The sequence below is a fragment of the Camellia sinensis genome, chromosome 1 (genome assembly GCF_055761805.1).
Source record: "Camellia sinensis isolate YWXY chromosome 1, ASM5576180v1, whole genome shotgun sequence".
NCBI lineage: Eukaryota > Viridiplantae > Streptophyta > Magnoliopsida > Ericales > Theaceae > Camellia > Camellia sinensis.
Window position 1 is genome coordinate 124217921 of NC_138961.1, and position 26119 is coordinate 124244039.

General features: G+C 37.9%; 1 protein-coding gene across 1 annotated transcript in view; it reads left to right on the top strand.

Annotated features, from left to right (window-relative positions):
* Positions 1-23452, top strand: part of LOC145819732 (uncharacterized) — a 55176-nt gene extending 31724 nt beyond the window's left edge. Inside the window, exons 4-5 of the mRNA XM_082913617.1 lie at positions 22664-22716; positions 23348-23452. Of these exons, the coding sequence (XP_082769743.1) occupies positions 22664-22716; positions 23348-23452 (158 nt within the window). The remainder of the gene's footprint in view (positions 1-22663; positions 22717-23347) is intronic.
* The last annotated feature ends 2667 nt before the right edge of the window (positions 23453-26119 follow it).

A 26119-nucleotide genomic window follows, 5' to 3' on the forward strand; every position in this document is an offset into this window, starting at 1 on the left:
TCCATCCCCTATCTCCTCCCAAATCATGGAGTACATCCCCTATCTCCTCCCACATAATACAATGTATATAAACATTTATCATATACAATAATCAATCAATACACATATTTGATGTATTATCCTAACCGTCATATTCCATGACATAACACGTTTGATTAGTTTCAGTTTTCCCTAATCAACATACAGTATCTACAACAGTCAAGACTATCCTCCACTGATAGCTCAAAGTAGTTATTTCTAAATAGAAAATAAATGTATTAAACAGATATAATATCAACATTCACATAGGTGAGTGATAAATTAATCCAACTACACCATTCAATCCCGTGATTTCCCAATTTCATGGATTTCAACTAAATTTCATATTTCCCCAAATTAATTATACTAATTAATTTATTTCAATAATTAGGGCATTTTCCCCATTTTCTCCATATCAACCCTAAGGTTTGAATTCACCAACTTAACACCTTTTATTCCATTTTCCCATGTCTCACATACACATGGGTTCTAACATTTGAGAACCCTTCTTTTATAAATTACACATCAACCCTAACTTCTCCCAAAATTACCCAACATCACCAACTAATCAAAATGACTAAAATCAAAGACAAAACTCATAAGATGGAGTAGGGTATCCCTATCTCGAAATTAGAAGCCCAAAGGAGTAGATGAGGAAAACCCAACGTGCTCCAAATCCACTTTTGTTCAGATTAAAACAAAGCCCCCGCAACCCTCTACCTTTCTTACAAAGAACTTAGGGTAGAAACACACTAAAAATAGATGAAACCCTAGAGAGAAGGTGTGTAGAGAGAGAGAGAGAGAGAGCTCAGATCTAGGGTTTTGAAATCAAAAGAGATGAAAAAGTAAAGTGTTAACCCGCTGCTGTCTACTAATATAACACAGGCTCGCTCGAGTGAAGGAGTGGTCGCTCGAGCGACCAGACACAAAGAAACCTCGCTCGAGCGTAGAAAGCCTCGCTCGAGCTAACAATGCAAAGCTTCAGGTCTGCAACCCAAAAGCACGCTCGAGCGACAGAATGCTCGCTCGAGTGAAGAAACTCAAAATATACACCTCGCTTGCTCGAGCGAAGGAAAGCTCGCTCGAGCCAAGAAATGCAACTGTCAGGTCCAGAACCAGACGCTGACGCAAGCTCAAGCGAAGACACCCTGGCTCGAGCCACCAAACACAAAACTCAACTCTCGCTCGAGTGAAGAAACCCTGGCTCGAGTGAAGGATCAAAATTCTGGGCAGCAACTATTTACTCCCAATCACACCCGACCTGTAACAATCTTGCCCAAAACATCCTATAACTCAAATACAAAGCATCGAAGGATGGACACGAGATATAAACAACAACCAACATCCACGGAACCAAGTCTGGATTACACTAATCAATGGAGGGAAAACCGGGATCGCTATAACCTCCCCCTCTTAAAGAATTTCGTCCTCGAAATTAGATACAAGTTTTCAAAAACATGATTTTCCAACTCTCAACAACAGTACAGTTCGATATTCAACATTTTGACCCACTACCGGTCATCTCATCTCCACTAAAGAGGCAATTACAACATAATTCAATATGCATATCAGCATGCATTTCCTTGATATTCAACATATTCCAATATCAAATTCCACAATTCTATAACAATTCTATAACATATTCAATGTTAATAACATACTTGCATTTCCACAACATTAACATACACAATGTTAAAATAAACTTTCATTTCAAGGCAAGTTCCAAAATACTTCCATAAATCAAAACATATACAATGTTTTACAACTTAAGACATATTCAATGCTCTTAAAGTTTATCAATATAGTAAAATATACAACATATGCTCAAACATCCACTAATAGATCCGTATATTTCTCTCGGACCTCCAACTCACATTCCCAAGTGGCTTCCTCCACTCCGTGATGTTTCCACAAAACTTTAACCAAGGGAATGGTCTTGCCTCGCCAGACTTGATCCCGCCTATCAGAGACCCGAACCGGTCTCTCCTCATACGAGGCATCGTCATCTACCTCTCAGTCGGTCCAATCCAATATATGTGATGGATTCGGCTCATACTTCCGAAGCATACTAACATGAAACACGTCATGAACTCTGGACAACTGCGGCGGCAAGGCTAAATGGTAGGCAACCTCGCCAATCCTATCAAGGATCTTGAAAGGGTCAATAAATCGAGGGGAAAACTTCCCTCTCTTACCAAATCTCATCAATCTCCTCCTAGGTGATATTTTTAGAAAAACATGATCACCCACCACAAATACCAAAGGCCTCCTCCTACGGTCGGCATAACATTTTTGACGACTCTAGGCTGTAACAAGCCCCCTACGGATAAGCTCAACCTTCTCCGTCGTTTCCCTCACCAATTCCGGGCCCAACAATGGTGTATCACTCACCTCGGCCCAACAAACTGGAGACCTACAAGGTTGGCCATACAAGGCCTCAAACAGTGCCATACCGATACTCGACTGAAAACTGTTGTTGTAGGAAAACTCCACCAAGGGCAAATGCCTCTCCCACGACCCACTAAAGTCAAGAACACAACCTCGAAGCATATCCTCAAGGATCTGAATAGTACGCTCGGACTGCCGGTCAATCTGAGGATGATAAGCCGTGCTAAAGGTCAATTTAGTACCCAAGGCACTCTGCAAACTCTGCCACAACCTAGCAGTAAAACGTGAATCTCTATCTGAGACGATCGACACTGGGACCCTGTGCAACCTCACTATGTCCCGAATATACAAGTCGGCAAGATTATCTACCGAATCTCTCACGCGCATAGGGATAAAGTGTGCCGACTTAGTCAACCAGTCTACCACTACCCAAATAGCATCACTACCCCGCTGAGTCCTCAGAAGACCTATAATGAAGGCCATAGTGACATGCTCCCACTTCTACTCGGCAATAGGCAAGGGTTGTAACAAACCCGCTGGCCTCTGATGCTCGGCCTTCACTTGCTGAGAAGTAAGGCATTTAGATACAAACACTGCCACATCTTTCTTCATACCTCGCCACCAAAACTGGCGCCCTAAATCATGATACATCTTTGTGCCTCCCGGATGCACCACAAGGCGTGAATGGTGAAACTCTCGGAGTACCTCCTCTCGGCAAGACTCCGGCACAAACAAATAGTCTCAGTATCTCACACTCAGGTTGGGATACACCGTCAAACCCTTCTCAACCTTCACACTGGAGATCTTTTCCCGGAGGGATTCTACCTCAAGGTCACCTCTCTGTGCCTCTAACACTCGAGTCACAAGTGTAGGCTGTGCAACTACAGAAAACAAGGCCGCAGCCTCAATAGATTCGCCTAGAAGCAAATCAAACTCGCCAAGTGCACCCAACATCTCCCACTCCCAGATGGCTATACAAGCTACATCACTAATGGATTTCCTGCTAAGGGCATCGGCCACAACATTAGCCTTCCTCGGATGATAATGTAACTCGAAGTCGTAATCCTCAAAAAACTCCATCCACCTCCTCTGCCTCAAGTTCAAGTCTTTCTGTGTAAACAGATACTTTAGACTCTTATGATCTGAGAATACCTCGAATCTCTCACCATAAAGGTAGTGCCTCCAAATCTTCAAGACAAAAATCACAACTGCTAACTCTAGGTCATGCGTAGGGTAATTTCTCTCATGTATTTTCAACTGTCGTGAGCCATAGGCTACCACTTTCCCCTCTTGCATTAACACACAACCCAAACCCTCTCGTGAGGCATCACAATAAACCGCATAACCCAAACCTCTCTCCGGAATAATCAAAACTGGAGCGGTGGTAAGTCTAACTTTCAACTCTTGGAACGACTTTTCACAAGTCTCACTCCATACAAATTTGACCCATTTCCGCGTCAATCTAGTCAACGGCGAAGCTAGTTTGGAGAAATCTCTCACGAACCGGCGGTAATACCCAACTAATCCCAGAAAACTGCGGATCTCAAAAACACTCTTAGGCTGTGCCCAATCTTGCATTGCCTCAATCTTGGATGTATCAACAGACACCCCTTCCCCGGAGATTACATGGCCTAAAAACTTGACCTCTCTTAGCCAGAACTCACACTTCCCAAACTTGGCATACAGCCTATGGGCTCTAAGCAACTCAAGTACCACTCTCTAGTGTTCCTCGTGCTCCTCCTCCGTGGGTGAATAAATCAGAATGTCGTCCACAAAAACGACCACAAAACGATCTAAGAATTTTCGAAATATCCGGTTCATCAAGTCCATAAAGACTGCCGGTGCATTGGTGAGCCCAAAAGGCATCACCAAAAATTCATAGTGGCCATATTGTGTACGGAATGCCGTCTTTAGAATATCTTCCTCCCTGACCCTCAACTGATGGTAACCCGATCTCAAGTCTATCTTAGAGAAACAACGGGACCCTTTCAACTGGTCAAACAAATCATCAATACGAGGCATAGGGTACTTGTTCTTAACCGTAGCCCGATTCAATTTCTGGTAATCAATGTAAAGTCTCAAGGCACCATCTTTCTTTTTAGCAAAGAGGGCCAGTGCTCCCCACGGTGAAGTACTAGGGCGAGTAAAGCCCTTATCTAGCAGTTCCTGGGGCTGAATCTTCAACTCAACCAACTCGGCTGGGGCAAAACGATATGGTGCCATAGAAATCAGCGCCGTGCCGGGCACTAAATCAATAGAGAACTCAATCTCTCGATGAGGTGGTAAGCTAACAAGGTCCTCTGGAAAAACATCCGAATACTCTCAAACCACTCTCGGTAATACAGTCTGGGTCTCATCACACTCACTACTCATAAAGCTAGCAAGAAGACCACTAAGCTCACTCTGCCCTCGCCGATCATACACTGGTGGCAAAACACTACCAACCCGATCTCCCAAGAAATGGAAACAATCCCCGCTCGGGGTACATACTGTGACCCTTTGGCGGTAACAATCGATAACAGCCCGGTATGACGATAGTCAGTCCATACCCAAAATAACATCAAAACCTAACATAGCCATAACTACAAAAGGAAATGGAAGCCGACAGTCGGCGACCTCTATATCACAGTCCCAACACCCTTGTTTCAAAATCAATTCACCCCCAACAGGTGATACAACACATATAGGAGATGCTAACTGCGCCAACTCCAACCCCAAAACGGATACAAATGCAGCAGATATAAAGGAATGGGATGAACCCGTATCAATCAACACATTAGCAACCGAGTTGCAAAACAAGAATGTACCTCTCACAATAGATGGAGCAGGTACAAGATCCTGCGCGGTAACAGCATACACGCGCCCTGAAGGTCTCTGCTCTATCTGCTCACCCCTAGGAGCAAAAGACTACTGCACAGACTAGGAGGACGAAGCTCCCTGATTGGCCCTCGAGGCCTGAACTGACTGTGCTGGCTGAAAACTCTGCATCTGCCTCGAACCAGACGCACCCGATGTGGCACTCAACTGCGGGCAAAACCTCTTCAGGTGCCCCGCCTGACCACACTGGTAACAAGAGAGCGGCTGGCCTCTGCCCTGACTCTGACTCTGAGGTCGAGCTGAAGATGAAGCAGCTCTCTGCCCTCCTCCCCTCTGCGGGCAAGCTGGAGACATGTGACCCAGCTGGCCATATTTGTAACAAGTAATGTCTCCCTGACTACCTCTCCCAGAACCTAAACTCGGCACTGGAAAGGTTGATCTAGCAAAAGCTCCCTGAGAATGCTGAGGGTTAGAACCCCTCTGCCTCCTACCATCCCCCTGGCCATCCTGACTCCTCTTGGAGCCCCTCATCCTCTCCTCCTCCTCATGCATGATAATCTCCATATGAGCTGCAGCATCCACAAGACACCCATACTCCCGGATCATGGACCCCGCAACTCTAGTCTTGAGTCCGTGCCTCAACTTCTTCTCAAATTCCAAACAACAGCATTCCTCAGACGCCACTAACTTAGGAGCAAACCTCGATAAGCTAGTAAATGCGGCCTCAAACTCGGCCACAGGCAAACTCAGCTGATTAAGCTGGCAGAACTGATCTCTCAACTTCTCTCTGATAGCGGGAGACAGAAACTTCTCCTGGAAAGTATCCACAAAGGCCTCCCAAGTGCCACCAATACGACCCCTCATAAACTTCCACCACTGACCCGTATCTCCCTTCAACTGGAAAGATGCCAAGGTCACCTTCAAAGCCCCGTCTTCGATGCCAAGCATCTCAAACGTCTTCACCATCTGATCCAACCACTCATCAGCCTTAAGTGGCTTCTTAGGATCCCCCAGAACTCGTCTGGGTTAGACCGAAAAAACTCCCTCTTCAGAAAAGAAGGCCCTGCCTCAGTCACATGGGCCTGGACTTGATTCTCAGCCTGAGAATGTCCATGGATTCCGTCAATGTTCCTGCCATCTCGCGGGCTAAGGCGCCTATGGCCTGCTGACCTGCTGGCTCGGCCACATTGGCTTGACCAACCCCCTCCTGCTGCGCCAGAATATCATCTGGTAAAGGCATCTCCTGCCTCCTAGGCCTATCATGCCTACCACCACGTCCTCGTCCTAACATCCTAATAACGAAGATCATTAGCACATTCACAAATGTGCCGAAGCTATTTCACTCGCGTCCTAATGCATGGACAACAGTAATTCATTCCACGTAAGCATATAATCACATAAGCACTTACGAATTTCATTTCTGGATAATGACAGTCCCGAGGCGTTGCTAGATTTCCGGTTAGAAATAGCATTGATCAAGTGCTTTTCCAACAAGACTCCCAGAAACCCAAGGATCCAATCAACATCCTAGAAACTACATTCCATACCCATATAACCACATAAACATATTATCACATAAGCACATCATATTATACCTAAGTCTCTAACAAGCGAGAAAAACCCATTGTGGTACTAACCACTTCCCACGTACCCAAAGTATTCGAACCCGGTACGCTCTGATACCAACATAAAGCCCAACATTTTCGACATGCATTGATATAAGAGAACAAAACATCCCTCCATTCATCAGAGTAGTTAAATACAAAAATATTACATGTTGACAACAAAAGTAAATGCCCTATGGGCTTACAACTTTCCAAGCCAACACTTGGTCACAGAAGAGAGTACTAACTCAATTACACTTTAAGCCCTCGGCTTGAATTTACATGTAATATCCAAATAACCAGAATAACCAAAAACAGTCTTCAACTCCAAAACCTTCCAAGCTATGACCTTGGAGGTGGCATATCACCTGAACTTGAAAATGATGTCCCATATAGGGTGAGCCACAGCCCAGTAGAGATATACTAAACCAAATATAAGCAATGACTAAAACAATAGCATTTGATGGATGGTTAACACTTATAACTCAGTTATATCACAATACAGTTCCATGACAATTATGTCCATGTTACGTTCCGCTTTCCTTTACTTATCCAAATCATTTCATATACATGGCTCAGAACCTGGCCAAACAATTCAATGAGGCTATAACTCATATACCTACACTTCCATATTTCACGATAGATACACATGTTTGATGCATCATTAACATATTAAGACACTTCCATACTTCATAAATGATACACATATTTGCTGTATCAATACTTCGATTTAATACACGTATTTGCTGTATTAATAGAGTCCATCCCCTATCTCCTCCCAAACAATATCCGATTTAGGAGTCCATCCCCTATCTCCTCCCACATAATATAGTGTATATAAATATTTTTCATATACAATAATCAATCAATACACATATTTGATGTATTATCCTAACCGTCATATTCAATGACATAACACGTTTGATTAGTTTAAGTTTTCCCTAATCAACATACAGTGTCTACAACAATCAAGGCTATCCTCCACCGATAGCCCAAAGCAGTTATTTCTAAATAGAAAATAAATGTATTAAATAGATATAATATCGACATTCGCATAGGTGAGTGATAAATTAATCCAACTACACCATTCAATTCCGTGATTTCCCAATTTCATGGATTTCAACTAAATTTCATATTTTCCCAAATTAATTATACTAATTAATTTATTTCAATGATTAGGGCATTTTCCCCATTTTTCTGCATATCAACCCTAAGGTTTGATTTCACCAACTTAACACCTTTTATTCCATTTTCCCATGTCTCACATACACATGGGTTCTAACATTTGAGAACCCTTCTTTTATAAATTACACATCAACCCTAATTTCTCCCAAAATTACCCAACATCACCAACTAATCAAAATGACTAAAATTAAAGAAAAAACTCATAAGATGGAGTAGGGTATCCCTACCTTGAAATTAGAAGCCCAAAGGAGTAGATGAGAAAAAACCAACGTGCTCCAAATCCACTTTTGTTCAGATTAAAACAAAGCCCCCGCGACCCTCTACCTTTCTTACAAAGAACTTAGGGTAGAAACACACTAAAAATAGATGAAACCCTGGAGAGAAGGTGTGTAGAGAGAGAGAGAGAGAGAGAGCTCGGATCCAGGGTTTTGAAATCAAAAGAGACGAAAAAGTGAAGTGTTAACCCGCTGCTGTCTACTGATATAACACGGGCTCGCTCGAGCGAAGGAGTGGTCGCTCGAGCGACCAGACACAAAGAAACCTCGCTCGAGCGTAGAAAGCCTTGCTTGAGCCAACAATGCGAAGCTTCAGGTCTGCAACCCAGAAGCACGCTCGAGCGACAGAATGCTCGCTCGAGCGAAGAAACTCAAAACATACACCTCGCTCACTCGAGCGAAGGAAAGCTCGCTCGAGCCAAGAAATGCAACTCTCAGGTCTAGAACCAGACGCAGACGCAAGCTCGAGCGAAGACACCCTGGCTCGAGCCACCAAACACAAAACTCAACTCTCGCTCGAGCGAAGAAACCCTGGTTCGAGCGAAGGACCAAAATTCTGGGCAGCAACTATTTACTCCTAATCACACCCAACCTGTAACAATCTTGCCCAAAACATCCTATAACTCAAATACAAAGCATCGAAGGATGGACACAAGATATAAACAACAACCAACATCGACGGAACCAAGTCTGGATTACACTAACCAATGGAGGGAAAACTGGGATCACTATACCAACTAACTTATACAAAAATTAATTAAGTAAAACATCTAAATTTTATTTTAATTTTAAAATTTAAATTCTCTTGAATTGAAACATACACAACAGTACAATATTAAATGAGAGCATAAGGTTTATATAGTGAAACATCTCATTTTTTTTCTCCTTTTACTGATGTGGGATTGTAAAATAAAAGTTAACAGTTGTTTGGACAGGAAGTTCATTTTTAACCAAGCAATCTTAATCGTTCAATTTCTAATAAGGTCAATTTGAGTTTATTTCAAATCAAACAAATCTAAACAATATGTTTTGATAAAACAGCTAAAACCAAAGTTAAACTAGTGAATTAGTCAAATTGAAAACGATTTGGCTTAATCGGTTAAGTTAGCAGACAAACTAATTTACAACAAAATTAATTAATTAAAACCTTTAAATTTTATTTTAAAATTTAAACCGTCTTATACTGAAACATGCACAATACTATAAATTAAATGAGAGTTTAAGATTCACTTTATATAAGCGAAATAACTCATTTTTTATTTCTTTTCTTGATGTGAGATTGTAATTATTTTAAAGTTAAATATTACGAGAGTTTCAAAATCTCATACAAAATTATTTTTAAAATCAAAAGGTCTATGTGGAATTGTACAATAAATATAGCGATCCTAGTTTTCCCTATCATGTATTGTGTTCTTGACTCGGGTCTAGTGATTGTATGTTGTTGTCTTATTCTCGTTTCCATCCTTTGATTCTTTGTATCTAAGTTTTGGGATGTGTTGAGTAGGTTTGAAACAGATTGGGTGGGTGTTGAAACAAATGGTTGCTGTCCAGATTTTTGTTTCTTCGCTCGAGCGAGATTTGTGTTTTAGTTCCTTCGCTCGAGCTAGGGTTCCTTCGCTTGAGCAAGCTTTGAGTGGTGTGTCTCTTGGCTCGAGCAAGAACTCTTGCACTCGAGCGTGCGTCTACATCTCTTTTTGACCTGAAGGTTGTGTTTCTTCACTCAAGCGAGCTTTCCTTCGCTCGAGCGAGCTTGCTCTATGTTTTGGATTCGTTCGCTCGAGCGAGGAGTCCTGCGCTCAAGTGTGCTTCTGGGTTACAGACCTGAAGCTTCGCATTGTTCGCTCGAGCAACGCTTCTTGCGCTCGAGCGAGGTTCTTTTGTGTCTGGTCGCTTGAGCAACCACTTCTTCGCTCGAGCGAGCCTTGGGTATATCAGCTGGCAGCAGCGGGTTATACTTCACTTTTTCATCATCCTTTTCACCCCAAACCCTAGATCCGGCTATTTCTCTCTATATATACTACTTCTCTCTACAAATACTCTTGATTTAGAGTGTCTCTAACTTAATCCCTTTGTAAAAAGGGTAAAGCTTTGCTTGGGCTACACTTTGATCCGAAAAAGTTGGACTTTGGAGCATCTTGGGTTTTTCTCTTCATCTCCATTGGGTCTCTTCATTTGAGGTAGGGATAAAATACTCGTCTTAATGAGTTTTGACATAAATTTTAGTCATTTCGATTAAATGGTGAAGTTATGGAAAATTTTGAAAGTTAGGGTTTGATTTGAAATATATAAAGAGGGTTTTCAATTGTTGAGTACCATGTGTATGTAAGACCTTGGAAAATGGGGTTATTGTTGTACGATTGATAAAATTGAACCTTAGGGTTGATGTTCGAGAAAAGGGAGAAAATGCTCTAATTGAGTTTAAATAATTAATTTGTATAATTATTTTGGAGAAATGTGATAACCGGGTTCCTTTTTCCTCTAATTCTTTTCTTTCTTTTGGTTCGTTCTCTTTCGTTCTCGTTGGGTTAGTACTCTCGGAAATTATTTCCAAGTTAAAACTCGTGTTCTTGTGTGTGTGTCGGTATTGAAGTTTCTTGTTCCAGGAGGTGCGAGGGTTAGGTCCGGAGTGCCCGGGGGTGAAGCAGAAGAATTTCTAGGCTGCTGGGCAGGGCCGCACGTGCGGGGAACGTGCGGGGGCCTAGGGCCGCACGTGCAGGAGGCCAAGCCGCATGTGCAGGAAGAGGGGGCTGTTGTGATTTGCACACTACCTAAAAGGCACGTGCGGGAAGTGGTGCGGGAGGAGCCCCGCACGTGCGGGGATGAGGGCCACACGTGCGGGGTAGGGCTCCGCATGTGCGGCGGTCTGGGCATCTGAAACTCTGTTTTTTTTTAGTCTTTTGGCCGAACCTATATGTCATTTTGGGCCTTTTTCTCTCACTCTAAACTTCATTTCTCCCCTCCTTCTCTCTAGAAAACATCATTAAACCCTAAAACTCTTTCATTCTTGCAAATCTTGGAGTCTAGATTCAACATCATTTCTCTTTATTTTTGGTGAGTAAGCAAGAACAATATTGTGTAGTGGGGATTGAGCTTTGACAACTTGGATTTCTAGGGTTTCCCCTCTCATCATCTCCATCTCTTGATCAAGATCTTGAGGTACAGAAATTTCCTTGAGTTATATATATATATTTATGTTTGATTGGGTTGATTTTAAGAGTTTCATTAACAATATTGGAAGTTTGGTGTTGTCTCATAAATGCTAGGGTTTTTAAGGTGGTTTGATTTCCCTCCCTCCTTTTAAAACTATTTCTTGAGAACATTTACTCACTTAAGAGGAGAAGTGATGTCATGAAAGAAAATACTTTCCAAAAGAAAAAATGTTTGTTTTGCTTGTGAATATAAAAACCCTAGAAATTTTAGGGATTTTGAAAGCGATGAGCATGTCTTGAAAATATCTTGTTGTTTTGTATTAAGAAGATCAATTTCCCTCACATGTTTGATGAAATGGTAATTTGCATGATGTATGAGAAATGAAAGGTGATTTTAACACAATTGTTAAGTATTTGAAAGTGTGTTGTGGTGAATTGAGCATGATGAAAAATTGTTGGTGCCATGGATTGATGGCATGGTTATATTATGAGGAAATGTGGAAATGAAGAAAAGGAATGTGGCTAATTGGCATTGTTGTTGAGGTAGTTGAAATTAGAGTAAGGCCATTTGGTATGGACAATCCTTGCATTTCATATCCATTAAATAAATGTTATTTTTCATTATTAATTACAATTGGAGATGTTTAATTCATGAAAGAAGAATACATTCTGACAAGAACTATGAAATTGTGTATGGGGTAAATACGGTGGTAAGTCCGGTTAGGGGGCGTAGATGACTTTGGTAAGTTGGCTTGAGTGTCCATCGTGAAAGACCGGAAAACCGCGAGGATAGGTGTCGAGCCTTCCGGTTAATACCGGTAAAAATGACAGTTTGGTAGTACTCGTAGAGTCTACTTACAGACGCCAACCTAGGGATTACCAGTGTCGTATTTACCGCCCCTTGTGATTAAAAATATTAATTTGGAAATTGTTGAGATTGCAATTGTAAATGAAATGCATGATGTTTCTCAAGAAAGACATGATTAATATTTTGAAAAGAATAAGGGATTGCATCGCACTTGCTTTTAATTTTGGCCATAAACATAAATGTATATACTTTGTTTGGTATTTCTCTACTGGGCTTTATGCTCACCCCTATGGGTTTTGGTGCAGGTAAAGATGTGGTGCTCCCGCCAAATTGAGGGCGTGGAAATATTTTGCGAAGAATAGTGTGCTCTTTATTTTTGTTGTGATTTTTGTAAAGCCAAGGGCTAACGTGTATAGGTCCGTGTGACCATTTTTGTGTAGCAGGGATAATGCCTCGGGAGATGTAAGCCCTTAAGGGCACTTTATTATTTGGTGATATGTGTCTCACATGCTATAGATTCATATATCCTTTTGTTTAGTGAATGTGTACTGCATGTGGAACCTTTGTATAAATTATGGAGAACTTGATATAGCAAATGGATGTTAGTTGCAATTAAGGACTGTATGTGGTTGATGTATCATTCATATTGGGATTATTTTCGGGGCATTACAAGAAATATGGAAATATGAAATTGAGTTGAAATTCATGAAATTAGGAAATTATGAGATTGAATGGTGTAATTGGATTGATTAATCACTCACCTATGAAAATGTTGATAATTTACATGTTTGATAAATTTATTATCTGTTCAGAAATAATTATTTTGGGCTATCGGTGGAGGATAGTCTTGATTGTTGTAGACACTGCATGTTGATTAGGGAAGCTGAAACTAATCAATTGGAATATGTCATTGAATATGACGGTTGGAATAACACATTGAATATGTGCATTAAATGATCATTGTATATGATGGAGTGTTTAAATACATTGCATATGCATCTTTGTTTGGGAGGAGATAGGGGATGTACTCCATGGTTTGGGAGGAGATAGGGGATGTACTCCATTGTTTGGGAGGAGATAGGGGATGGACTCCATTGATAATTAAGTTGGCCGGAGCGTCCAGGGTTAAAGTCCTGAAACCTTATATACATCTGAATGATGTTGATGAATTGAAGTGTTGTCTTTATGAGTTGTAGTCTCATTTGAAATTATTGATGATAGAAATATTGATAATACGAGCTATAGTCTCATTTGAAATTATTGATGATAGAAATGTTGATAATACGAGCTATAGTCTCATTTTGAATTGTTTGGATAAATACTATACCATGTTGTCGATTTGATTGATATCAAGAAATGGGAATGAATTGAAATACGGTTGTAAATGTGGATGGGTTATAGAAATGGTGAAAGTCGAATGCTAATGTTTTAATTATTTCTCATATTATGTTTAGCGTATCTCTACTGGGCTTTGGCTCATCCTATATGGGACATCACTTTCAGGTACAAGTGATATGCCGCCTCCAAGGATGTAGCTTGGGAGGTTTAGAAGCTGAAGGCTTATTTTTGTGGCTATCTTTTGTATTACATGTAATTCAAGCCAAGGGTTTAATATGTTAAGAGTTAGAACTCTCTTTTGTTGAAACCAAGTGTTGATTTGGAAAGTTTGCAAGCCCGTAGGGCATTTACTTTTGTTGTCAACATGTAATACTTTTTGTAAAGAATACTCTGATGGATGTATATATTTTATTTTCCTATGTTTGTGGATATCATGAATGATTGATTTATGCATTTATTTTGAGGCGTTACAATAAAAGTTAAATGGAAGCTAACCAATGGAGATTTTCTTAATTGCTTAAAATTAAGAAAATAAAAAAATGGTATTGATTATAGGGTTTCTCACTAAAAATTTTCTTTTACTGACATAAATAGGAGTATAAGATTCTCTTTATACAAGTGAAACAATTCACTTTTTCCTTCTTTTCCCGATGTAGGATTGTAAAACAAAAGTTAAATGGAGCTAGGCAATTGGGATTTGCTTGATTGTTTAAAATTAAGAAATTTTAATAATTTATATAAATTAGAGCATAAGATTCACTTTATGTAAATGAAACAATTCACTCTTTTTTTTTTTCTCTTTTTTTTTCCTGATTTGGGATTGTAAAATAAAAGGTAAATGGAAGTTAAGCAATGAAAATTTTCTTAATTGTTTAAAATTTAGAAAATTCAATAATTTTGGAATGAGGGTTTGGAGCTTCTACAAGGCTTCTCCTTTAAAACTCCTTTAATAAGATTCATTTTATATAAGTGAAACAACTCACTTTTTCTTTCTTTTCTCGATGTGGGATTGCAATTATTTTAAAGTTAAATATTTTGACAGTCTCAAAATCTCATACAAAATTATTTTTTAAAATCAAAACTATGTGAGATTGTAAAATAAAAGTTAATTGGAAGTTAGCCAATGAGGATTTTCTTAATTGTTTAAAAAAAAATGAGTATGAGATATTGATCATAGGGTTTCTATAGCGATCCCGGTTTTACCCCGACCTTTGTTGTGTTCCGAACTCGGATTCCGTGATTTTATGTTGTTGTCTATGTCTTGTTTCCTTCCTTTAATTCTTTGAATATGAGTTTTGGGACTTGTTGGGCGAGTTTGAAACAAGTTGGCTGTTAGTTGGTCTAGAATGTTGTTGCCCAGATTTTGGCTTCTTCGCTCGAGCGAGGGTTCTTACGCTCGAGCGAGGTTTGAGAGTCCTTAGGTTTCTTTGTTAGACACAGCTTTCGCTCGAGCGAGCACTCTTGCACTCAAGCGAGACTTGTGTTGTCTGTTCTTTCGCTCGAGTGAGGCTTCTTGCGCTCGAGCGTGCGTCTGCATTTGTGGCAGACCTGGAGCTTTGGATTGTGTGCTCGAGCGAGGCTATTTGTTGTGTCTGGTCGATCGAGCGACAACTCCTTCGCTCGAGCGAGCCTCGCATATATCAGTTTGTAGCAGTAAGATTTTGTATCATTTTTTTGGTCCCATTTTCATTCAAACCCTAGGTCGGCTATCTCTCTCTCTAAAAAACTCTCTCTCTACAAATACTCCATCATCTAGAGCCCTTCTCTCCTATTTCCTTTGTTAAAAAAATAGAGTATCCCGTGGGCTTCCTTTTAATCTGAAAAAGTTCAAGTTTGGGGCATCTTCAAGTTTCCTCTTCTTCCCTTTTAAGCTTCTATACTTGAGGTACGGATAATCTACTCTTTAATATGAGTTTTAACCTTGATATTTGTCATTTTGTATAAATGGTGGGATTTGGGAAGATTTGGGTGAAGTTAGGGTTTGGGTTTTGATTTTTAAAAGAGGGGTTTCCACATTTGATACCATAAGTGTATGAGAGGTCTTGAACATGGTATGACTTGGGTTTAATTGGTGAAATTTGGTCTTGGTTATAATATTTGGAAAATGAGGAAGATTTCCCTAATTTGAATTAAATAAATTATTTTTGTATAAATAATGAATTTGGTTTGAGAATTATGAAATTGGAGGAAATTGTGATTAAATGGTGTAGTTGGATTGATAAGTCACTCACCTATGGCAAAATTTAATAAATTATCTGTTGATAGATTTATTTATCTGTTTAGAAATATCTGTTTTGGGCTATCGGTGGAGGATAGCCATGATTATTGTAGAAACTGCATGAGGATTAGGAAGATCGAAACTAATCAATTGAATTATGTCATTAAATATGACGGTTTGATTAAATCATTGATTATGTGATTTGATTAGTCATTGTATATGACAACGTGTTTAAATACATTGTATATGTATCATTGTATGAGAGGAGATAGGGGATGCATTCAATTGTGTGGGAGGAGATAGGGGATGGACTCCATTGAGAATTAAGTTGGCCGGAGTGTCCAGGGTGAAAGTCCCGAAATCTTATTTATTTATGGATGCCAGTTCCCTCGGACGTAGTTCCGTAAAATGACAAGAAATAGAAGTGTTAGATTGATGAATGTATTAAATTGTGAACCATTGAGTTGTAGTCTCATTTGGTTGCTTTGATAATAATGAATTTGGTTAATTGATTTACTCAAAATGGAAGCATGGAAATGAATTGAGACATTGGTTATCTATATTGAACGAGCTTGAAAATAATATGTGTTGGTTAAGAATGTTACACATTTATCTGATGCTTATATCTTAGTTAGTTCTCATATATTTCTTAGGGCATCTCTACTGGGCTTTAGCTCACCCTACTTGGGATACCATTTTCATGTACTGGTGGCATGCCGCCTCCAAGGAATTAGTTTGGGAGGTTTAGGGGTTGAAGGCTTCGTTTTGTTATTTTTGTTTTGTGTTAAATGTGAATTCAAGCCGAGGGCTTTATTTGTATAGAGCTAGGACTCTTCTTTTGTTGTAACCAAGTGATAACTTGGAATGATGTAAACCCGTAGGGCATTTATTTTACTTGTTATCAGTGAGAGTTACATGCTATAGTTTCAAGATAAACATTTATGAAAATGTAATGCATGTAATATCTTTTGTAAAGAAGACTCTGATGAATGAAAATATAACATTTCTATTATGTTTTATGAATCCTATGAATGGTTGGTTTATGTCATATTTTGAGGGCGTTACAGTTTCTCACTAAAAATCTCATTTTGCTTATATAAATGGGAGCATAAAATTCATTTTATGTAAGTGAAACAATTCACTTTTTCTTTCTTTTTCCGATGTGTGATTGTAAAATAAAAGGTAAATGGAAGCTAGCCAACAAGAATTAGAGGCATCATTTAGGTTGGTAAAATCAAATTCATTCTAAAGTCATGTTCATGTGATTTCAATGTATTTATCTTTAATAAAAATATGTGATCTATTTATAAAATTATATTTATTATTTATTTTTAAAAATTAATTATAATAAAATTACGTGATTATAAATGATAGTCTCACTCAAAGTAAATGAACTTTAATTTGTTCAGAATGTTGCCAATAAAAACTAAAAATAAATCAAAGTCAATCAACTGACCTCTTCTTCTCTCCGACATGTGCCTTGCTACATTGTCATCTATGTGGTCATAATTGTGAAATTAACTTGCATCATTGCATTTGGAGCAAAATATTATTTTAAAAATATAATTAATTGTAGTCATGCAAGCAAGATAGACCCAACTGGGAGAGATGGGTGACGGTCTCCAAATTTTGAAACCCTTTTATTATAATAATAATAACATTAATTATTAAAAAAAAGCCTTTAAATTATGTAAGTTGGCCTCCTATTAAAGAGGCATATTTTCACCGTACAATTTGGTAAACCATCAACCTAAACTATGATAAAAGCTTCGAACTTAAACTATCCTAACCTAAACAATTCATTTTTTTCCTTCTTTTCCCGATGTGGTATTATCAAATTAAAGTTAGCCAATGGAGATTTTCTTAATTGTTTAAAATTAAGAAAATCAAGAAAATTAGTATGAGATGTTGAAACTCTCACAAGGCTCTTCACTAAATGAGATGAGAGTATAAGATTCTCTTTATATGAGTGAAACAACTCATTTTGTTCCTTCTTTCCCTGTAGTGGGATTATCAAATAAAAGTAATTATTTAAAATTAAGTAAATCAAGAAAATTAGAATAAGAATTTGGAGTTCCTAGAAGACTTCTCATTAAAAAGTCCCTTTTCCTTACATATATAGATTATGTCATGTAATGACCGGGTTCTTTTTTTTCTTTTCCCTTCCTTCTTTTTCGCTTCCTTCTCCTTCGATCTTCGTTGGAAATGAAATGACCGGAAATGGTTCTGTAGATAGGGTCCCTGTTCATGTTTTGCTTGGTGTTGATTTTCATCAGTTTCGGAGAGCATAGGGTTAGGTCCGAAGTGTCGGAGAGTGAAGCAAAAATTTTCTTGGCTTTGGGCCAGGGCCGCACGTGCAGGGGTCCAGGGCCGCACGTGTGGGAGGAGGTGCGGGATGAGCCCTGCATGTGCGGGGATGAAGGCCGCACGTGCGGCACTCTGGCAGTCCGAAAATCCCTATTTTTCTTCTCTTTTGGTCTGAAAGTGTATCTCATTTTTGACATCCCTCTCTCACTCTAAACTATATTTTCCTCCTCCTTCTCTCTAGGAAACACCTCAAACATCTAAAACTCTTTCTTTTTGCTAATCTTGGGCCGAGATCACCATCTTTCCTCTCAAGATCTTGAAGATCCAAAGTTGGGGCTTCACTTGGGTGGTAGGAATCAAGTTCCCTCTCATCTCCAAGTTAGAGTTTCATCTCTCTTTCATCATCAACACTTTGAGGTAGGGATTTCTTGAGTTATATATACAAGTTTTGCTATATGGATTTTGATTTAAAAGTGTTCTTGAAGTTTTGTGTTAATTTTTAATTTTCGGTTCAACATGTAGAGACTTTTGAATATGGGTTTGAATCCCAATCTATTTTCTCCTTCTTGAGAGTTTTTCCTCAATTTGACTCATGAGAGATGATTTTGATGGAGTTTATCTTAGAAAAATAATGGAGATTTGTTTTAATAAAAACGCTAGAAATTGGGGATTTTGCAAAATAAGGAAGATGTCGTTGGAATTATTTACTTTCTTGTATTAATAGGATGTATGAGAGAAAGTTCCACCCAAATGTTTAACATAATAGCAATATACTTGACACATGAGATATGAGATGGTATTTTAATATTATTGCTAACACTTGGACTTGGGATGTGGTAAGATGATAATTGTTGAGCACCATGGGTTGTGAAGATTGAAATCTTGGAGGATGATGTTTGAAAATTCCATATAATCTTGTAATGGCTAGAATGTTAACCAAATGTGCATGATGAGAAGTTTTTGTCATGTGTTGATAGCATCGGTTAAGCATGTGGTCATTGTGTGAAATTTCATTGAAAGGTTATGAGATATAAATCGTTACATCCTAATTGCGTTTAAATTCAGTATCATTATTGAACATCTTGGCATGAGTTGGAAAATGTTTACATTGAGAAAGTTACATTGTAAAAAGAACTATGGAATTGTTAAAGGGGTAAATACGTTGGTAAGTCCAATTAGGGGGTGTAGTTGACAGTGATAAGTTGGCCTGAGAGTCCATGGTGAAAGACCAGAAAACCGCGCGGATAGGTGTCGAGCCTTTCGGTTAATACCGGTAAAAATGACGTTTTGGTAGTACTCATAGAGTCTACTTGCAGATAGCAGCCTAGGGATTACCAGTGTCGTGTTTACCGCCCCTATTGGTTTAAATATTGGAAAGTGTGAAATTGATGAGATTGGAAAATATTTTGATGAACATGATGATTTCTAAACAGTGCATTGAAATAAAAATTTCCCTTCATTATGGGCACTTGCATGGTTTTTATTGCATTTTTAATGTTGAGGGAATTGGCATAACTGTATATAATTTGTGAGAAATCTCTTCTAGGTTTTATGCTCACCCCTATGGGTTTTGGTGCTGGTGAAGATGTTGTGAGACCGCTGAATTGAGGGTGTGGATACGTTCCTGTGAAGAGTAGATTGCTCTTTATTTTGTTGTGAATTTTTGTAAAGCCAAGGGCTAATGTGTATGGGTCCGAGAGACCATTTTGTGTAATTGGGCTATTGCCTTGGAACTTTTAAGCCCTTGAGGGCCTTATTTGTTTTGATTTTATGATTTTACATGCTATAGATTCATGTACTAGCTTGTCAATGAATATATAATCGCATGTGAGATTATTTTTGTAAAACATTTGGAATTATGGAAAAGAGTATGGTTATCATTCTATTTTGGAAATGGGTGATGTTATAGATATGATGGTATTATTTTGGGGCGTTACATGTCATATTGTCACATTTTAAGAATAACATATTTGATAAAAGTTTAATATGACAATAGTGTATAAATATCTCATTGTCACATTTACAATTGACAAACATTTAATAAGACAATAGTGCACATATGTTATCATGCATACCCACATTTGAAATCTCCAGGAAATTTAGTGAAAGGTACTCATGGTGTACCTCTTCAAATTCAATAAGACTTAATAGTCTACGAAAAATTCATGGGACTTTTTGGTACATTCTTTTCTAGGATGAAACTTCTGAGTAAATTTCTCATTAAAGGAATCAATTTAACAAAAAAAAAAAAAAAAGTTCGTTGCACTTTCTACCCCTAAATTATCGCCAAATAATCTATTAGTCCATAAACTATCGATTTAGTTTACTACGTCCCTATAAAGTATATAAATCAAAATTTATTTTATTCTTAAACTATTAATTAAATCCATTAAGTCTCTAAAGTATTTAATTCAAACATATTTAGTCCCTGAAAGGATTATAAAAATAAAATATAAGCCCACAACTACTATAAATTAGTAAAAGCCCCTATCTAGTTAAAATTTTATTTAAAAAAAGTTTTAAATTTTTATTTTGTGTTTGAAAAGTGAGCATCAATTCTTTTGGTAAATTTTCTTTGTAAGGATAATAGTAATTATATAATATATATATATATATATATATATATATATTATCTTCTACAATGGTTATTTGCTTGTCTTTATCTAGTATTATATGCTAGATTTCATTTATAATTTATAATTGATTGTTTTAAAGTTTTTTTGTTAAGTTCTTTCTATAACTTAATTAATGTATTATTTTACTCTATTATTGTGAATATTATTGTTTAAGTTATTTGATCCTAGTTCTTCAGCATATCTAATATTCACAAAATTTTATTGGTTCTTCAGTAAATCAAGCTCTGATGCTAATTTAAACACAATAAAACAAAATACTTTTTAAAAGCAAAATGGAAAGTTGAAATTTTTCAAGAATAAAATCTTAATTAGGTAGGATCTTTTACTAATTTATAATAGTTATAGGCATATATTTTATTTTTATAATCATTTTAGGGACTAAATAATTTTAAATTAAATATTTTAAGAATTTCCAATGCAACTATGATATGATTAGTTTTTTTTTTTTTTTTTTTTTTTTTATAATTGCTTCTTGAATAAACAATAAAAGTTATAAGATTTCAAATTGTTTATGATAAGGCAAGTTTTTCGTAATTGATATGTTTCAAAGAATGAATGAGTTTCCTTTTGTTCAACTAATGATATCTACAAATAAAAATACACACCTTGGATTTTAGAAATCTTCGTTATGAATATGTTTCTCAATTGTTGTGATAACCAATATCGAGTTCTATATGATAATACATGAATTGGTCTAGAAGTTGTGTTGTTATATATTGGACCAGTGGTCATTTTGTCATATATTGAACCAGAGGTCGTTTTGTTGAGCATTGTTCTGTTATGTCTGCTCTACTAAATGTTAATGGAAAATACTACTTGAAAGCTCTGATAAATTTCTGAACAATATGCCTTTGAATATCGTCATGTATAGCTTTGAAAGGTTAGTAAACTTTGTATAAGATATATTTTTGAACAATGTTTCTATATACGTTCTGCATGAGTTGTTCGATGTGGGTGCTTCGTGAACGTTTTGTATGGTTCTGAACTATTGAGATCGTTCTGTCAAGTGTTAATAATGCTTATGGAAATGTACCACGCCATGGATTTATTTATGAAAGGTTTGATGAGCTTTGTATGTTATAGATATGTATCCAGTAAATGTTTTGAACACATTTTGATTGTTGTTTTAAATTAAGTTATGAAACTCATTCATTTAACCTCTTTACATTGGGATTGCTCATTGGGCTTCCAGCTCACCCCCTTCCCTTATATATATGTAGGTGAGCATCAAGAGGAACCACATTAGAAGATTGCATTGGAGTCAACCCCCTTTTATGATGCCACCCAAGATGTGCCTCTGCGATGAGGATTCAGTTTATATTCTGGCCAAGCTTTGTAAAGTTTTGGTTTGTCCAGTTTTGTTAAGTCATATGAATGATCTTGGGTTATGTATTAAAATTAAAGTTTGTAATATTATAAGTATGTGAGATGAAGTGTTTGTTTAATTGTGTTCATTGCATATAAGCACAGTTCAACGGACAATAATATTCTTCTTTGCTTCTGCTTTAGGCCCAAATATTACTTAAATATTTTGATTTTTTGTCTGAGGCCATAGGTAATCTAATCGTTATTGGTTGGTTATGATCTAAAGCTCTAGAGGCGGGTTTGGGTCATGACACTACTGGCCGCTAGAAGTGCTCGGCCGGATAGGACTTTGTACGGCCAAATCAAAAATGTCCATTGATCATTTTCTCAAAGTGATCCAGCAAGACAAAATACTCTAGGTGTGCTTGAGAACTCACGGCCAGACCTAATTATGTTTGTCAATCACTTCTTGAAATAGTCTAGCCCAACATTTCTGTTCGACCATTCATGAAAATATTCAGTCGAGCGCTATAAGGTCTAGCAACATTGACTTCCAAAGGATTTTCCCACCTTCTCATTCATTCTAGCTTTCTATACTTGCTTCTTTTGAAATAGATCAACAATTTTTGGAAAACACAAAACTAGAAATGACCGAAATATTTGAGAAGGTTTCTCTTGTCTTTAGAAAATCATTTTGAAAACAAGTTTTGAAGGTTTTACTCTTTGGCTAAAACGGGTGAAGGAGTGGTTGGTCTACTTCATCAGAGACTTATACCTGAGTTGATCTTCCTTTCTCTTCCTTTCATCATCGAAAGTTTTTCATAAAACGCTCAAGTCTTATGGCCAATAAAAAAGGAGGTGTCTACACATAGTAATTTAACATTTAATGTTGATTGACCCCTTGCATTTAGTTATTATCCTACATATTCATACTATTGCGAGGTTTACAAATATTAAAAGTGTTTTCTCTACACCAAAGTAAGCTATCAAACAACTAGCAAAAATTTCTTAAAATTGAACCACTATGACAATTAAAATTGGAAAGGTGATTCTAACTTGAGTTGGAGACACAAGAGTGATGTCCCAACTATTCTTAAGAGCCTTCTACATATACTTCTTATGTTCATAGAAGACTCCTGAGGATGAGTTACAAATACCACTTAGTGAGACCATGCTACCTGAATTGAATGAGTTAACTTGAATAACCAACTGTAAATATTTTGATTGAGTTTAAATGAAAATAGTTTTTGTATTACATTATTTCCATGACTATTCTATTCTATTTATACATGGTATTAGATAAGGATAGATACAAATAATGATAAGGATGGAATCATGGATGTATATCTGATATGGGAAGCATATCTCAACAGCCCCCCTCAAGTAAAACATTCCAATAAGTGAATTTGCAGCTTGTCCCGAAAAAAAAAGAAAGGATTAGGAAGGTAATCCTTTAGTAAAAATATCAGCGATCTGATCTTTGGTAGAGATAAATTAAATTTGGAGATCCTTATGAGCAACCTTGTCTCAAACAAAATGAAAATCAATTTCAACATGTTTGGTCCGTGCATGGAAGACCGGATTGGCAGACAAGTAGGTGGCACCAAGATTATCACACCAGAGAATTGGGGGAGAGGATAACCGAATGCCAAGTTCATTGAGTAAAGATTGTAGCCAAGAAATTTCGGCAGAAGTATCAGCTAAGGCTTTATATTCAGACTCAGTAGAGGATCGCGTCACTGTCCGTTGCTTGTGAGAAGACCATGAAATTAGATTGTCACCAAGATAGATTGCATAACCACCGGTGGACTTGCGATCATCAATAGAACCAGCCCAATCGACATCAAAAAATGCGTGAAGACGGGTAGAAGAAGTGGGCTGAAATAAGAGACCATAATGAGAGGTATCTTTGAGGTACTGAAGGATTCGTTTGACAACCCGCCAATAGTCTTCGGTGGGAGAGTGCATAAATTGGCACAATCAGTTGACGAAGAAAGAAATGTCCGGGCGAGTAAGAGTAAGATATTGTAAGGACCTGACCACCATACGATAATGGGAAGGGTCCTTCATAGAAATGCCAGTTGCCGAAGTGAGCTTGGTGGTAGTAGCAAAAGGTGTTTGAATGGGCTTGGCAAGCAGCAATCATGATTTATGGAGGAGATCCAGGATGTATTTGCGTTGAGAGAGCAATAGACCGTGGGAGTGTTTGCAAGCTTCAATGCCCAAGAAGTAATGCAAAGCACCAAGATCTTTGAGAGTGAACTCACAGCTTAGTTTATGAATGAGCTGCTGAAGAGAAAAGGTGGAATTGCCAGTAATTAGGATATCATCAACATAAATAGGAATGTAAATCACAATACCATCATGTCGATGCACAAACAATGAGCTATCAGATTTGGATGCTGTGAATTGAAGCTGAAGCAAGAAACCCGTGAGACGAGAGAACAATGCACACGGAGCCTATTTTAATCCATATAAAGACTTGTGAAGCTTACAGACAAAGGGCTGACGAGCGACATTGACAAACCCAGGTGGTTGATGCATGTAGACATCTTGCTGAAGATAACCATGAAGAAAAGCATTGTCCACATTGAGTTTCCGAATGGGCCAATTGTTGGAAACGGTAAGAGACAAAATAAGGCGATTGGTTTAACCATAGGATTGAATGTTTCAAAGTAATCAAGCCCCTCTTGTTGATGAAAGCCTTTGGCAACTATAACAACCCGAAATAATTCAGCATAAATAAAATGCATCAACCTACATACACTAGATCATAATCCCGTCACACAAATGATGCCGGAAGGTTGTGTTCACCATGTTCCATTACATAACTTCAAATGTGTATACAAAAGTAATTCTCACATGCGATTATACATTCATTGAAAACTAGTACATGAATCTATATCATGTGAAATCATTTAACCAAAACAAATAAAGGCCCTCAAGGGCTTACAATTTCCAAGGCATGAGCCTGGTTACACCAAAATGGTCCATCGGACCCCTACATGTTTAGCCCTTGGCTTTACAAAATTTACAACAAAAATAAAAGAGCAATCAACTCTTCACAAAATATATCCACGCCCTCAACTCGGCGGGATCACCACATCTTTACCTACACCAAAATCCCATAGAGGTGAGCATAAAGCCCAGTAGAGAATCCTTACAAAGTATATACAGTTATGCAAATTTCCCCAATCATTAAATGCAAATGTGATGCCATGCAAATTTCCCCAATCATTAGCAGAGGAAAATTTCATTTCATGTACTACTTGAAAATCACTATGTTTTTCAATAATATTTGCAATCTCATAAATTTCAAACTTCCAATTTTCAATCAATAGGGGCGGTAAATACGACTCAGGTAATCCCTAGGTTGGTATCTGTAAGTAGGCTCAACAAGCACTACCAATAACTCCACTTTACCGGTTCCTAACCGGAAGGGAAGTGGTACCTCCTCCGCGCATGTTTTCGATCTTTCACCCCGGACACTCAGGCCAACTTATCAATTCATCTACACCCCCTAACTAGACTACATGTGATGTTTTCAACATTAATCTCCAAGAATTTACAATTTCCACAATCCATGGTACCCGCCAATTTGCCACTTCTCAACTATACATGTTCATGTGTTTAGTAATAATGTTAAAATAATTTCTTATTGCTCATATACTAAGAAGATTGCTATTTAACAAAACTGTGAGACCATGAAATATCCTCTCACATGGATTGTTGGTGAGATTCAACGAAGACAGCTCCATGAACCTGCAAGAGATAAATCTGGTTGATGCCACCCAACCGGGGTTACTGGCCGGGGACACTCCAATGATGAAGTTAGAATCCACGAATGAAGAATCAAGAATAGTAAAGTGTGTTTGTGTGCTATGTGGAGCAGAAAGAGATCATACCATATGCCATGAGGTGCCTTCCTTTTATAGATGGGGGTGGGTCGAATAAGCCCAATAGTTGGGCCCTTGGCAGGCCTTCTTTGGGTTAGCCCAATAAGTTGATATATATTTTTTTCTGGCTCCGGCAATTGCTCCAAAACTTTCATTGTCTTCGGTAGAAGGAATG